Below are 13536 nucleotides of genomic sequence, written 5' to 3' on the forward strand. Positions count from 1 at the left end.
TGAGCCGTGCTCTACCTGCTGAGCCGTGCTCTACCTGCTGAGCCGTGCTCTACCTGCTGAGCCGTGCTCTACCTGCTGAGCCGTGCTCTACCTGCTGAGCCGTGCTCTACCTGCTGAGCCGTGCTCTACCTGCTGAGCCGTGCACCTGCTGAGCCGTGCTCTACCTGAGCCGTGCCTGCTGAGCCGTCTGCTGAGCCTGCTGAGCCGTGCTCTACCTGCTGAGCCGTGCACCTACCTGCTGCTCTACCTGCTGAGCCGTGCTCTACCTGCTGAGCCGTGCTCTACCTGCTGAGCCGTGCTCTACCTACTGAGCCATACATCTCCATCAGAACCCTAATGGTTAATTTACTGTAATGGGAAAGTGTATACAATCATATGAAAATATACCACGTGCAAGTTTCCTATAATTCTATATCACATTTCCATGAAATCTGTCACTTCCTGTGTAGCTTCTGGCGCAGGCGCGTCGTAACAGGATCACCTTCGGGACCCAGATGAACCAGCACAGCTCTCGTTCTCATGCCCTCCTCATGATCACTGTGCTGGGGACTGACCTGGCCAGCGGGGCCAAGACCACAGGTACGTCACGTCACACCTTAGAGACGGGACACACAGTGCCAACTAACCGTTAGAAGCAGCAGGTAGTTGCCCTATTGCCTGTGATCAGAACAGTGGCTGTCATTTTCTGTTCATCACGTCATTCTAAATGCTGAATCACCACCGTTCATCGACACCCACTGCTTTTCAGCGTTCGTCGGCGAGGTGTGTTTCGTCCGGGGTGCACTACTCATTTGGCAAGTGGGCCGGTTCCAAATATTGACACGATTCAAGGGACCAGAAAATGTTATGTTAACGGGTGATTTTTTGTTGTGACATCTGCAGGCAAGTTGAACCTGGTGGACCTGGCTGGCTCTGAGAGGGTCTGGAAGTCAGGAGCTGAGGGAGAGAGGCTGAAGGAGGCCCAGAACATCAACCGCTCCCTGCTGGCTCTGGGGGACGTTATCCAGGCTCTGAGGGGGAAGGAGAAACACATCCCCTTCAGAAACAGTCGCCTCACATACCTGCTGCAGGACTCACTGGGCAAGGGCAACAAGACGGCCATGGTGGTGCAGGTAGGGACTCAGGACAGTACAGTATGTCTGACACACACAGATTATATCCATCTATATGTATACTCATAGGGCTGGCTTCTCGGGACATTAAGCCTTGTCCTGGACTAAAAAGCATTCTGAATGGAGAAGTCCATACTGTATTTAGCCTACACATTACAAGACAACTAGGCTAAGGTGGTGCAGCCTAGCTTACACAACATACAGTACACTACATCAAACACACTGATTATACTGTCATATCTGTCTGGAAGTGTCCTCTCTGATGCTCTGGTCCTCCTCCAGGTGTCTGCTCTGGAGAGTAACGTGGGAGAGACCATGTGTTCTCTGAAGTTTGCTGAGAGGGTTTGTAAGGTGGAGCTGGGGCCTGCGGCCAGGAAGATACAGAGAGGAGGGGGAAGCCATCAGTGTGACTAGAACTCCCCTTCCTGAAGTCATCCAACTTCCTGTTCCCATGGACGACCAGGACTCCAGGGACTCAACAGACACGCAGCCAACCAAATACATCAACAAGCAATAACAACAACAAACAACCCCCTCTGCCCAGTCAGCCAGTCAGTTCGCCAGTCAGCCAGCCAGTCAGTCAAACTATCAGTCTGTTTGTCAGTCAGTCAGTATAAAAGCTACCAGGTGTGTATTCAGTGAGATTAAATATTGAGAATATTGCAGATTCTCTAGTCTACCGATCATAATGTCTGTTCATGTCATGCACAGGAGGTTGGTGGCACCTTAATTGGGGAGAACACATGGTTTCCATGGTTTCCAGGTGTTTGATGCCATTCCATTCGCTCCGTTTCGGACCTTATTATGAGCCGTTCTCCCCTCAGCAGCCTCCTGTGATGTCATGTCTGTTGAACGTTCTGTAACGTTACATCCTCCTGAACAGACCCCAGCTGTAACGTTACATCCTCCTGAACAGACCCCAGCTGTAACGTTACATCCTCCTGAACAGACCCCAGCTGTAACGTTACACCCTCCTGAACAGACCCCAGCTGTAACGTTACATCCTCCTGAACAGACAGACAGACCCCAGCTGTAACGTTACATCCTCCTGAACAGACCCCAGCTGTAACGTTACATCCTCCTGAACAGACCCCAGCTGTAACGTTACATCCTCCTGAACAGACCCCAGCTGTAACGTTACATCCTCCTGAACAGACCCCAGCTGTAACGTTACATCCTCCTGAACAGACCCCAGCTGTAACGTTACATCCTCCTGAACAGACCCCAGCTGTAACGTTACATCCTCCTGAACAGACCCCAGCTGTAAACGTCCTTACACCCTCCTGAACAGACCCCAGCTGTAACGTTACATCCTCCTGAACAGACCCCAGCTGTAACGTTACGTCCTCCTGAACAGACCCCAGCTGTAACGTTACATCCTCCTGAACAGACCCCAGCTGTAACGTTACGTCCTCCTGAACAGACCCCAGCTGTAACGTTACATCCTCCTGAACAGACCCCAGCTGTAACGTTACATCCTCCTGAACAGACCCCAGCTGTAACGTTACATCCTCCTGAACAGACCCCAGCTGTAACCCATCCTCCTGAACAGACCCCAGCTGTAACGTTACATCCTCCTGAACAGACCCCAGCTGTAACGTTACAGACCCCAGCTGTAACGTTACATCCTCCTGAACAGACCCCAGCTGTAACGTTACATCCTCCTGAACAGACCCCAGCTGTAACGTTACATCCTCCTGAACAGACCCCAGCTGTAACGTTACACCCACCTGAACAGACCCCAGCTGTAACGTTACATCCTCCTGAACAGACCCCAGCTGTAACGTTACACCCTCCTGAACAGACCCCAGCTGTAACGTTACACCCTCCTGAACAGACCCCAGCTGTAACGTTACATCCTCCTGAACAGACCCCAGCTGTAACGTTACACCCACCTGAACAGACCCCAGCTGTAACGTTACACCCTCCTGAACAGACCCCAGCTGAACAGACCCCAGCTGTAACGTTACGTCCTCCTGAACAGACCCCAGCTACATCCTCCTGAACAGACAGCTGTAACGTTACGTCCTCCTGAACAGACCCCAGCTGAACTGAACAGACCCCAGCTGTAACGTTACATCCTCCTGAACAGACCCCAGCTGTAACGTTACATCCTCCTGAACAGACCCCAGCTGTGTTAATCCTCCTGAACAGACCCCAGCTGTTACATCCTCCTGAACAGACCCCAGCTGTAACATCCTCCTGAACAGACCCCAGCTGTGTTACATCCTCCTGAACAGACCCCAGCTGTAACGTTACACCCACCTGAACAGACCCCAGCTGTAACGTTACATCCTCCTGAACAGACCCCAGCTGTAACGTTACACCCTCCTGAACAGACCCCAGCTGTAACGTTACATCCTCCTGAACAGACCCCAGCTGCTTACACCCTCCTGAACAGACCCCAGCTGTAACGTTACACCCTCCTGAACAGACCCCAGCTGTAACGACCCCAGCTGTAACATCCTCCTGAACAGACCCCCAGAACAGAAGCGTTACACCCTCCTGAACAGACCCCAGCTGTAACATCCTCCTGAACAGACCCCAGCTGTAACGTTACATCCTCCTGAACAGACCCCAGCTGTTACATCCTCCTGAACAGACCCCAGCTGTTACACGTTACACCCCTGAACAGACCCCAGCTGTAACGTTACACCCAGACCCCCTGAACAGACCTGAACCCCAGCTGTAACGTTACACCCTCCTGAACAGACCCCAGCTGTAACGCTTACACCCTCCTGAACAGACCCCAGCTGTAACGTTACATCCTCCTGAACAGACCCCAGCTAACGTTACATCCTCCTGAACAGACCCCAGCTGTAACGTTACACCCCACCTGAACAGACCCCAGCTGTAACGTTACATCCTCCTGAACAGACCCCAGCTGTAACGTTACATCCTCCTGAACAGACCCCAGCATCCTCCTGAACAGACCCCAGCTGTAAACCTGACCCCAGCTGTAACTTTACATCCTCCTGAACAGACCCCAGCTGTACCTGAACAGACCCCAGCTGTAACGTTACGTCCTCCTGAACAGACCCCAGCTGTAACGTTACATCCTCCTGAACAGACCCCAGCTGTAACGTTACACCCACCTGAACAGATCCCAGCTGTAACGTTACCTCCTGAACAGACCCCAGCTGTAACGTTACATCCTCAGCTGAAACAGACCCCAGCTGTAACGTTACATCCTCCTGAACAGACCCCAGCTGTAACGTTGCTGTCCTCCTGAACAGACCCCAGCTGTAACGTTACATCCTCCTGAACAGACCCCAGCTGTAACGTTACATCCTCCTGAACAGACCCCAGCTGTAACTTTACATCCTCCTGAACAGACCCCAGCTGTAACTTTACATCCTCCTGAACAGACCCCAGCTGTAACGTTACATCCTCCTGAACAGACCCCAGCTGTAACGTTACATCCTCCTGAACAGACCCCAGCTGTAACGTTACATCCTCCTGAACAGACCCCAGCTGTAACGTTACATCCTCCTGAACAGACCCCAGCTGTAACGTTACATCCTCCTGAACAGACCCCAGCTGTAAGTTACATCCTCCTGAACAGACCCCAACGTTACATCCTCCTGAACAGACCCCAGCTGTAATGTTACATCCTCCTGAACAGACCCCAGCTGTAACGTTACATCCTCCTGAACAGACCCCAGCTGTCACGTTACATCCTCCTGAACAGACCCCAGGTGTAACGTTACGTCCTCCTGAACAGACCCCAGCTGAGTCTAAAATTATCCTGATAAAGAAGGGCTATGACTTGAGGTCTCCGTGACAACGTCATCAGGATAACAGATAAGATTGAAGGGATAGGATGTCTCTACTGTCTCCTGTCTGCTCCTGTTCAGATAAGAAGTCTCTACTGTCTCCTGTCTGCTCCTGTTCAGATAAGTCTCTACTGTCTCCTGTCTGCTCCTGTTCAGATAAGAAGTCTCTACTGTCTCCTGTCTGCTCCTGTTCAGATAAGTCTCTACGGTCTCCTGTCTGCTCCTGTTCAGATAAGTCTCTACGGTCTCCTGTCTGCTCCTGTTCAGATAAGTCTCTACGGTCTCCTGTCTGCTCCTGTTCAGATAAGAAGTCTCTACGGTCTCCTGTTGTTCAGATAAGAAGTCTCTACTGTCTCCTGTCTGCTCCTGTTCAGATAAGAAGTCTCTACGGTCTCCTGTCTGCTCCTGTTCAGATAAGAAGTCTCTACTGTCTCCTGTTGTTCAAATAAGAAGCCTCTACTGTCTCCTGTCTGCTGCTGTTCAGAAAAGGCCTGTGTCATCAGCTCATCTGCATGATGCACCAACCAGTATGACATCATCAACAACAACACACTAACCCGAGTGCCAAGACAACCTCTACCTTTGAAACTTCCTACTAGAACCACAACTAAACAACAAATGCTGTTTCCTTTGACTGAATTGCCAGGAGTTCTTCATCAGGGGTTGTATGTTTCAAGCATCTCAGAATATGAGTGCTGGTCTACGATCAGGAACTCCATGTAGTTATTATAACCGTCTTCATTATGACCCGAGAGGCAAAACTGATCCTAGACCAGCACTTCTACTCAGAGACTATGCTATTTCCACCATCACAATGCTTAGAGATGCTGCATCTTAATGAAACATGTTCTCTAAGAGATGAGTGTCACAGTAGATACACATCTGTGCTGTTCTATTCTTGCAGTATTAATTATCAAGCTGTATCTTCTATATGATAACACGTGAGATTCTTTGATTCCAATATAGACATGGCCTATCTTAAAAAGGTACTGTAGTGTGTAGGATCAATCTGAGTTTTGTGTGATGGATTGGGCTGTGCTAGCTCTGGTCCAGGGTGTTAGTACAGCTACCTTCAGGTAGTCTCTGGTCCAGGGTGTTAGTACAGCTACCTTCAGGTAGTCTCTGGTCCAGGGTGTTAGTACAGCTACCTTCAGGTAGTCTCTGGTCCAGGGTGTTAGTGTGGCCTGCTGAAGTCTCAGCAGGGGGCATGTTACCTCCATGGACCAGAGTGTTAGTACTGCTTCCTGAAGTCTCAGCAGGGGGCATGTTAACTCCATGGACCAGAGTGAAGGCTATACCTACTTTCAATGATGACCTTTATCACAAAATGTGTCATTATTGTGAAGTTGGAAAAAGCGGTTTGTGAGTGTTATCGTATCTCTCTCATACGGCCTAATTCACTGGCTTTCAGTGAAGTGAGCAATTACCTCTTTGCGTCCCAAATGTTATTACCCTGTTCCCTATATAGTACCCTACTTCTGACCAGGACCCTATGGGCCCAGGGGTGCTATTTGGAACGCAGACAGAGAGTGAAGTAGGTAGCTAGCCCTGTGTGACAATATGATAAATAACAAAGTGCTGTTATAATTATGTGCAATGCAGATGTAGGATCTTAGATCACTCTGTTGCAGGAGAACCATCCTGCAACGCAGGAAACATAAAACTTGTCATGTATTTGTCATTTCCATTTATGACTTGATTTTCCATTATGAGCAATGTAATCAACCCTTACAAAAAATGTGAATTATTATGTGGATTATAATTAATGGACATCTCCTGTTGCTACGGGATTATTTTCCTGCTGTAGCAACCTGGCTCAAATTTAGATCCTACATCTGTAGCCTCCTTTGACAGAGAAACTTGGTGTGTTTCGGGGACTGGTGGGAAGCACTTTGTGAAAGAAATAGTTTTGCGCTTTTCAGGCCAATTTAGGTGCTTTAGATGTATAATTAGTGAAATATCATCATACCAAAAATGTCTTTGTTCATTGTAGTCTGTTTTCCATCGTAGTTGAACCCGACAGTCAACTGTTGGGTTAATAGTATATTTTATGTCAATAGAGTAGCAATACATTTCCTGTTGCAGTAACTTATTATACAAGTGGATGAGGGTCACTTTACAATCTGATCAGTTTTCAGCTGATTTTCAAAATAAATTTGGAATTTAAAAAAAAATGTGGGGGAACTCCTTCTGTGTTGTCTATTGTACATAATATTTTACAGTCTCAACAGAAAAGGTCACAAGACACAAACGTTGGGAAAATCCAAATCATTTTACTGGAAAAATATAATTAAAAAGACACATGAATAACAGACGATCCTTACAACAGCTGTATACAACAGTCCCCAATGATCCTCTAGCTAGCACTACACTGACAAAGCCTGGTCGGACTTTCACACAGGCTCTGCATCCCAAATGGCACCCTACTCCCTATCTAGCACACTACTTGTCAAAAGTAGTGATCTATATAGGAAATAGGTTGTCATTTGTGACACGTACTAGGACTAGAGTTCAGAAGTCATCAAGGTGACACATCTAACTGGCATATTCACACTCCCCAGTAGCTTGAACAGCTACGGAAACCAAAAGCCTCCGATTCCCACAACAAACATTCAGCTGAACAGAACAGGAACCGACACATTGGTAGGGTCAGACCCAGGGTCGCGTGGTGTGTCTCTGGATTAAGGGGTCAGTCTGAGTCCCCCTCTGCTGTGACCCCTATGGCTCCCACAGCTCCAGCCAGCTCCTCCTCGCTGCCTTTCAGACGATCACCTGGACACACACACACACACACACATCTATACTTCAGAAAGGGGTGTTGCACAAAATACAAAACAAGCTGATATTGGTGTAGAGGAGACATAACTGTAGTGGCCAAGCTGATATTGGCGTAGAGGAGACATAACTGTAGTGGCCAAGCTGATATTGGCGTAGAGGAGACATAACTGTAGTGGCCAAGCTGATATTGGCGTAGAGGAGACATAACTGTAGTGTCCAAGCTGATATTGGCGTAGAGGAGACATAACTGTAGTGCCCAAGCTGATATTGGCGTAGAGGAGACATAACTGTAGTGTCCAAGCTGATATTGGCGTAGAGGAGACATAACTGTAGTGTCCAAGCTGATATTGGCGTAGAGGAGACATAACTGTAGTGTCCAAGCTGATTTTGGCGTAGAGGAGACATAACTGTAGCGTCCAAGCTGATATTGGCGTTAGAGGAGACATAACTGTAGCGCCCAAGCTGATATTGGCGTTAGAGGAGACATAACTGTAGCGCCCAAGCTGATATTGCGTAGAGGAGACATAACTGTAGTGCCCAAGCTGATATTGGCGTAGAGGAGACATAACTGTAGTGTCCAAGCTGATATTGGCGTAGAGGAGACATAACTGTAGTGTCCAAGCTGATATTGGCGTAGAGGAGACATAACTGTAGTGTCCAAGCTGATATTGGCGTAGAGGAGACATAACTGTAGTGTCCAAGCTGATATTGGCGTAGAGGAGACATAACTGTAGTGTCCAAGCTGATATTGGCGTAGAGGAGACATAACTGTAGTGTCCAAGCTGATATTGGCGTAGAGGAGACATAACTGTAGTGTCCAAGCTGATATTGGCGTAGAGGAGACATAACTGTAGTGTCCAAGCTCATATTGGCGTAGAGGAGACATAACTGTAGTGTCCAAGCTGATATTGGCGTAGAGGAGACATAACTGTAGTGTCCAAGCTGATATTGGCGTAGAGGAGACATAACTGTAGTGTCCAAGCTGATATTGGCGTAGAGGAGACATAACTGTAGTGTCCAAGCTGATATTGGCGTAGAGGAGACAAGCTGATATTGGCGTAGAGGAGACATAACTGTAGTGTCCAAGCTGATATTGGCGTAGAGGAGACATAACTGTAGTGTCCAAGCTGATATTGGCGTAGAGGAGACATAACTGTAGTGTCCAAGCTGATATTGGCGTAGAGGAGACATAACTGTAGTGTCCAAGCTGATATTGGCGTAGAGGAGACATAACTGTAGTGTCCAAGCTGATATTGGCGTAGAGGAGACATAACTGTAGTGTCCAAGCTGATATTGGCGTAGAGGAGACATAACTGTAGTGTCCAAGCTGATATTGGCGTAGAGACATAACTGTAGTGTCCAAGCTGATATTGGCGTAGAGACATAACTGTAGTGTCCAAGCTGATATTGGCATAGAGACATAACTGTAGTGCCCAAGCTGCTGTCACCATGTATTCTTCATTGTCTTTAGCTCCTACCATGTTTATCATTTCACAACAAAACACCTGGAATGGCCCATTTTAGACTGTTTACAGCCCCTCCAGACTGAATCTATCCCTTGGTGCTTTCTGATGGAATATGTGGGCCGAAGCCAAATCTATTCTGAGAATGTAGATCACAGGAAGAGTAGAGGAATCACGTCAAGCCTCCCTGAACTCTGGAATCCACAGAGCAATTAGTCTGATACAGTCAGTAACTCCATGTTCAGACCAGTCATATATAGTCTGATACAGTCAGACCAGTCATATATAGTCTGATACAGTCAGTAACTCCATGTTCAGACCAGTCATATATAGTCTGATACAGTCACTAACTCCATGTTCAGACTAACTCCATGTTCAGACCAGTCATATATAGTCTGATACAGTCAGACCAGTCATATATAGTCTGATACAGTCACTAACTCCATGTTCAGACCAGTCATATATAGTCTGATACAGTCACTGACTCCATGTTCAGACCCAGTCATATATAGTCTGATACAGTCACTAACTCCATGTTCAGACCAGTCATATATAGTTTGATACAGTCAGACCAGTCATATATAGTCTGATACAGTCACTAACTCCATGTTCAGACCAGTCATATATAATCTGATACAGTCACTAACTCCATGTTCAGACCAGTCATATATAGTCTGATACAGTCAGACCAGTCATATATAGTCTGATACAGTCAGACCAGTCATATATAGTCTGATACAGTCACTAACTCCATGTTCAGACCAGTCATATATAGTCTGATACAGTCACTAACTCCATGTTCAGACCAGTCATATATAGTCTGATACAGTCAGACCAGTCATATATAGTCTGATACAGTCAGACCAGTCATATATAGTCTGATACAGTCAGACCAGTCATATATAGTCTGATACAGTCACTGACTCCATGTTCAGACCAGTCATATATAATCTGATACAGTCCCTAACTCCATGTTCAGACCAGTCATATATAGTCTGATACAGTCAGACCAGTCATATATAGTCTGATACAGTCACTAACTCCATGTTCAGACCAGTCATATATAGTCTGATACAGTCAGACCAGTCATATATAGTCTGATACAGTCACTAACTCCATGTTCAGACCAGTCATATATAGTCTGATACAGTCACTGACTCCATGTTCAGACCAGTCATATATAGTCTGATACAGTCACTGACTCCATGTTCAGACCAGTCATATATAATCTGATACAGTCAGACCAGTCATATATAGTCTGATACAGTCACTAACTCCATGTTCAGACCAGTCATATATAGTCTGATACAGTCACTAACTCCATGTTCAGACCAGTCATATATAATCTGATACAGTCACTAACTCCATGTTCAGACCAGTCATATATAGTCTGATACAGTCAGACCAGTCATATATAGTCTGATACAGTCACTAACTCCATGTTCAGACCAGTCATATATAGTCTGATACAGTCAGTAACTCCATGTTCAGACCAGTCATATATAGTCTGATACAGTCACTGACTCCATGTTCAGACCAGTCATATATAGTCTGATACAGTCACTGACTCCATGTTCAGACCAGTCATATATAGTCTGATACAGTCAGACCAGTCATATATAGTCTGATACAGTCACTGACTCCATGTTCAGACCAGTCATATATAGTCTGATACAGTCAGACCAGTCATATATAGTCTGATACAGTCACTGACTCCATGTTCAGACCAGTCATATATAGTCTGATACAGTCACTAACTCCATGTTCAGACCAGTCATATATAGTCTGATACAGTCACTGACCATGTTCCATGATACAGTCACTGACTCCATGTTCAGACCAGTCATATATAGTCTGATACAGTCAGACCAGTCATATATAGTCTGATACAGTCACTGACTCCATGTTCAGACCAGTCATATATAGTCTGATACAGTCACTGACTCCATGTTCAGACCAGTCATATATAGTCTGATACAGTCAGACCAGTCATATATAGTCTGATACAGTCACTGACTCCATGTTCAGACCAGTCATATATAGTCTGATACAGTCACTAACTCCATGTTCAGACCAGTCATATATAGTCTGATACAGTCACTGACTCCATGTTCAGACCAGTCATATATAGTCTGATACAGTCAGACCAGTCATATATAGTCTGATACAGTCACTAACTCCATGTTCAGACCAGTCATATATAGTCTGATACAGTCACTGACTCCATGTTCAGACCAGTCATATATAGTCTGATACAGTCCCTAACTCCATGTTCAGACCAGTCATATATAGTCTGATACAGTCAGACCAGTCATATATAGTCTGATACAGTCACTAACTCCATGTTCAGACCAGTCATATATAGTCTGATACAGTCACTGACTCCATGTTCAGACCAGTCATATCTAGTCTGATACAGTCACTGACTCCATGTTCAGACCAGTCATATCTAGTCTGATACAGTCACTGACTCCATGTTCAGACCAGTCATATATAGTCTGATACAGTCACTGACTCCATGTTCAGACCAGTCATATATAGTCTGATACAGTCAGACCAGTCATATATAGTCTGATACAGTCACTGACTCCATGTTCAGACCAGTCATATATAGTCTGATACAGTCAGACCAGTCATATATAGTCTGATACAGTCACTAACTCCATGTTCAGACCAGTCATATATAGTCTGATACAGTCAGACCAGTCATATATAGTCTGATACAGTCAGACCAGTCATATATAGTCTGATACAGTCAGACCAGTCATATATAGTCTGATACAGTCACTGACTCCATGTTCAGACCAGTCATATATAATCTGATACAGTCACTAACTCCATGTTCAGACCAGTCATATATAGTCTGATACAGTCACTGACTCCATGTTCAGACCAGTCATATATAGTCTGATACAGTCAGACCAGTCATATATAGTCTGATACAGTCACTAACTCCATGTTCAGACCAGTCATATATAGTCTGATACAGTCAGACCAGTCATATATAGTCTGATACAGTCACTGACTCCATGTTCAGACCAGTCATATATAGTCTGATACAGTCACTAACTCCATGTTCAGACCAGTCATATATAGTCTGATACAGTCACTGACTCCATGTTCAGACCAGTCATATATAGTCTGATACAGTCCCTAACTCCATGTTCAGACCAGTCATATATAGTCTGATACAGTCAGACCAGTCATATATAGTCTGATACAGTCACTAACTCCATGTTCAGACCAGTCATATATAGTCTGATACAGTCACTGACTCCATGTTCAGACCAGTCATATATAGTCTGATACAGTCAGACCAGTCATATATAGTCTGATACAGTCACTGACTCCATGTTCAGACCAGTTATATCTAGTCTAATACAGTCACTGACTCCATGTTCAGACCAGTCATATCTAGTCTGATACAGTCACTAACTCCATGTTCAGACCAGTCATATATAGTCGGATACAGTCACTAACTCCATGTTCAGACCAGTCATATTTAGTCGATACAGTCACTGACTCCATGTTCAGACCAGTCATATCTAGTCTGATACAGTCAGACCAGTCATATATAGTCTGATACAGTCACTAACTCCATGTTCAGACCAGTCATATATAGTCTGATACAGTCAGACCAGTCATATATAGTCTGATACAGTCACTAACTCCATGTTCAGACCAGTCATATATAGTCTGATACAGTCAGACCAGTCATATATAGTCTGATACAGTCACTAACTCCATGTTCAGACCAGTCATATATAGTCTGATACAGTCAGACCAGTCATATATAGTCTGATACAGTCACTAACTCCATGTTCAGACCAGTCATATATAGTCTGATACAGTCACTGACTCCATGTTCAGACCAGTCATATATAGTCTGATACAGTCACTGACTCCATGTTCAGACCAGTCATATATAGTCTGATACAGTCAGACCAGTCATATATAGTCTGATACAGTCAGACCAGTCATATATAGTCTGATACAGTCACTGACTCCATGTTCAGACCAGTCATATATAGTCTGATACAGTCAGACCAGTCATATATAGTCTGATACAGTCAGACCAGTCATATATAGTCTGATACAGTCACTGACTCCATGTTCAGACCAGTCATATATAGTCTGATACAGTCCCTAACTCCATGTTCAGACCAGTCATATATAGTCTGATACAGTCAGACCAGTCATATATAGTCTGATACAGTCACTAACTCCATGTTCAGACCAGTCATATATAGTCTGATACAGTCACTGACTCCATGTTCAGACCAGTCATATATAGTCTGATACAGTCACTGACTCCATGTTCAGACCAGTCATATATAGTCTGATACAGTCAGACCAGTCATATATAGTCTGATACAGTCACTAACTCCATGTTCAGACCAGTCATAT

The 13536-nt window shown here is 45.4% G+C and overlaps 3 protein-coding genes across 4 annotated transcripts in view; 1 reads left to right on the forward strand and 2 right to left on the reverse strand.

Moving 5' to 3' along the window:
- The window catches only part of si:ch211-257p13.3 (kinesin-like protein KIFC3), a 34514-nt gene extending 32465 nt beyond the window's left edge, over window positions 1-2049 (forward strand). Inside the window, exons 18-20 of the mRNA XM_042316624.1 lie at window positions 450-579; window positions 883-1112; window positions 1395-2049. Coding sequence (XP_042172558.1) covers window positions 450-579; window positions 883-1112; window positions 1395-1526 — 492 coding nt within the window. The 3' untranslated portion in view covers window positions 1527-2049. The remainder of the gene's footprint in view (window positions 1-449; window positions 580-882; window positions 1113-1394) is intronic.
- A 5092-nt stretch (window positions 2050-7141) lies between these two features.
- Window positions 7142-13536, reverse strand: part of ccdc12 (coiled-coil domain containing 12) — a 39889-nt gene continuing 33494 nt past the window's right edge. The window contains exon 7 of the mRNA XM_042316620.1: window positions 7142-7660. Coding sequence (XP_042172554.1) covers window positions 7578-7660 — 83 coding nt within the window. The 3' untranslated portion in view covers window positions 7142-7577. The remainder of the gene's footprint in view (window positions 7661-13536) is intronic.
- On the reverse strand, window positions 7667-9423 carry LOC121845372. 2 transcript variants are annotated; one of them, XM_042316619.1, is made up of 2 exons: window positions 8740-9423; window positions 7667-8674 (listed from the first exon to the last, which is right to left on the reverse strand). In XM_042316619.1, exons 1-2 carry the CDS (start codon window positions 9086-9088, stop codon window positions 8100-8102), a joined length of 924 nt encoding a protein of 307 aa, XP_042172553.1. In that variant the 5' UTR covers window positions 9089-9423; the 3' UTR covers window positions 7667-8099. The 2 variants fall into 2 exon arrangements, with proteins under 2 accessions (XP_042172553.1, XP_042172552.1); XM_042316618.1 differs by having other exon boundaries at window positions 7667-9053; window positions 9091-9422.

Source organism: Oncorhynchus tshawytscha, unplaced genomic scaffold (genome assembly GCF_018296145.1).
Source record: "Oncorhynchus tshawytscha isolate Ot180627B unplaced genomic scaffold, Otsh_v2.0 Un_scaffold_88_pilon_pilon, whole genome shotgun sequence".
Classification (NCBI taxonomy): Eukaryota; Metazoa; Chordata; class Actinopteri; order Salmoniformes; family Salmonidae; genus Oncorhynchus; species Oncorhynchus tshawytscha.

Bases quoted from the DNA above. Each gene is read 5' to 3' on its own strand.
- LOC121845372 (XM_042316618.1), bottom strand. From the start codon at position 9,156: ATGATAAACATGGTAGGAGCTAAAGACAATGAAGAATACATGGTGACA. The intron at 9,054-9,090 runs TTATGTCTCTAT...TGGACACTACAG, and splicing joins CAGCAGCTTGGGCACTACAG to TTATGTCTCTACGCCAATAT.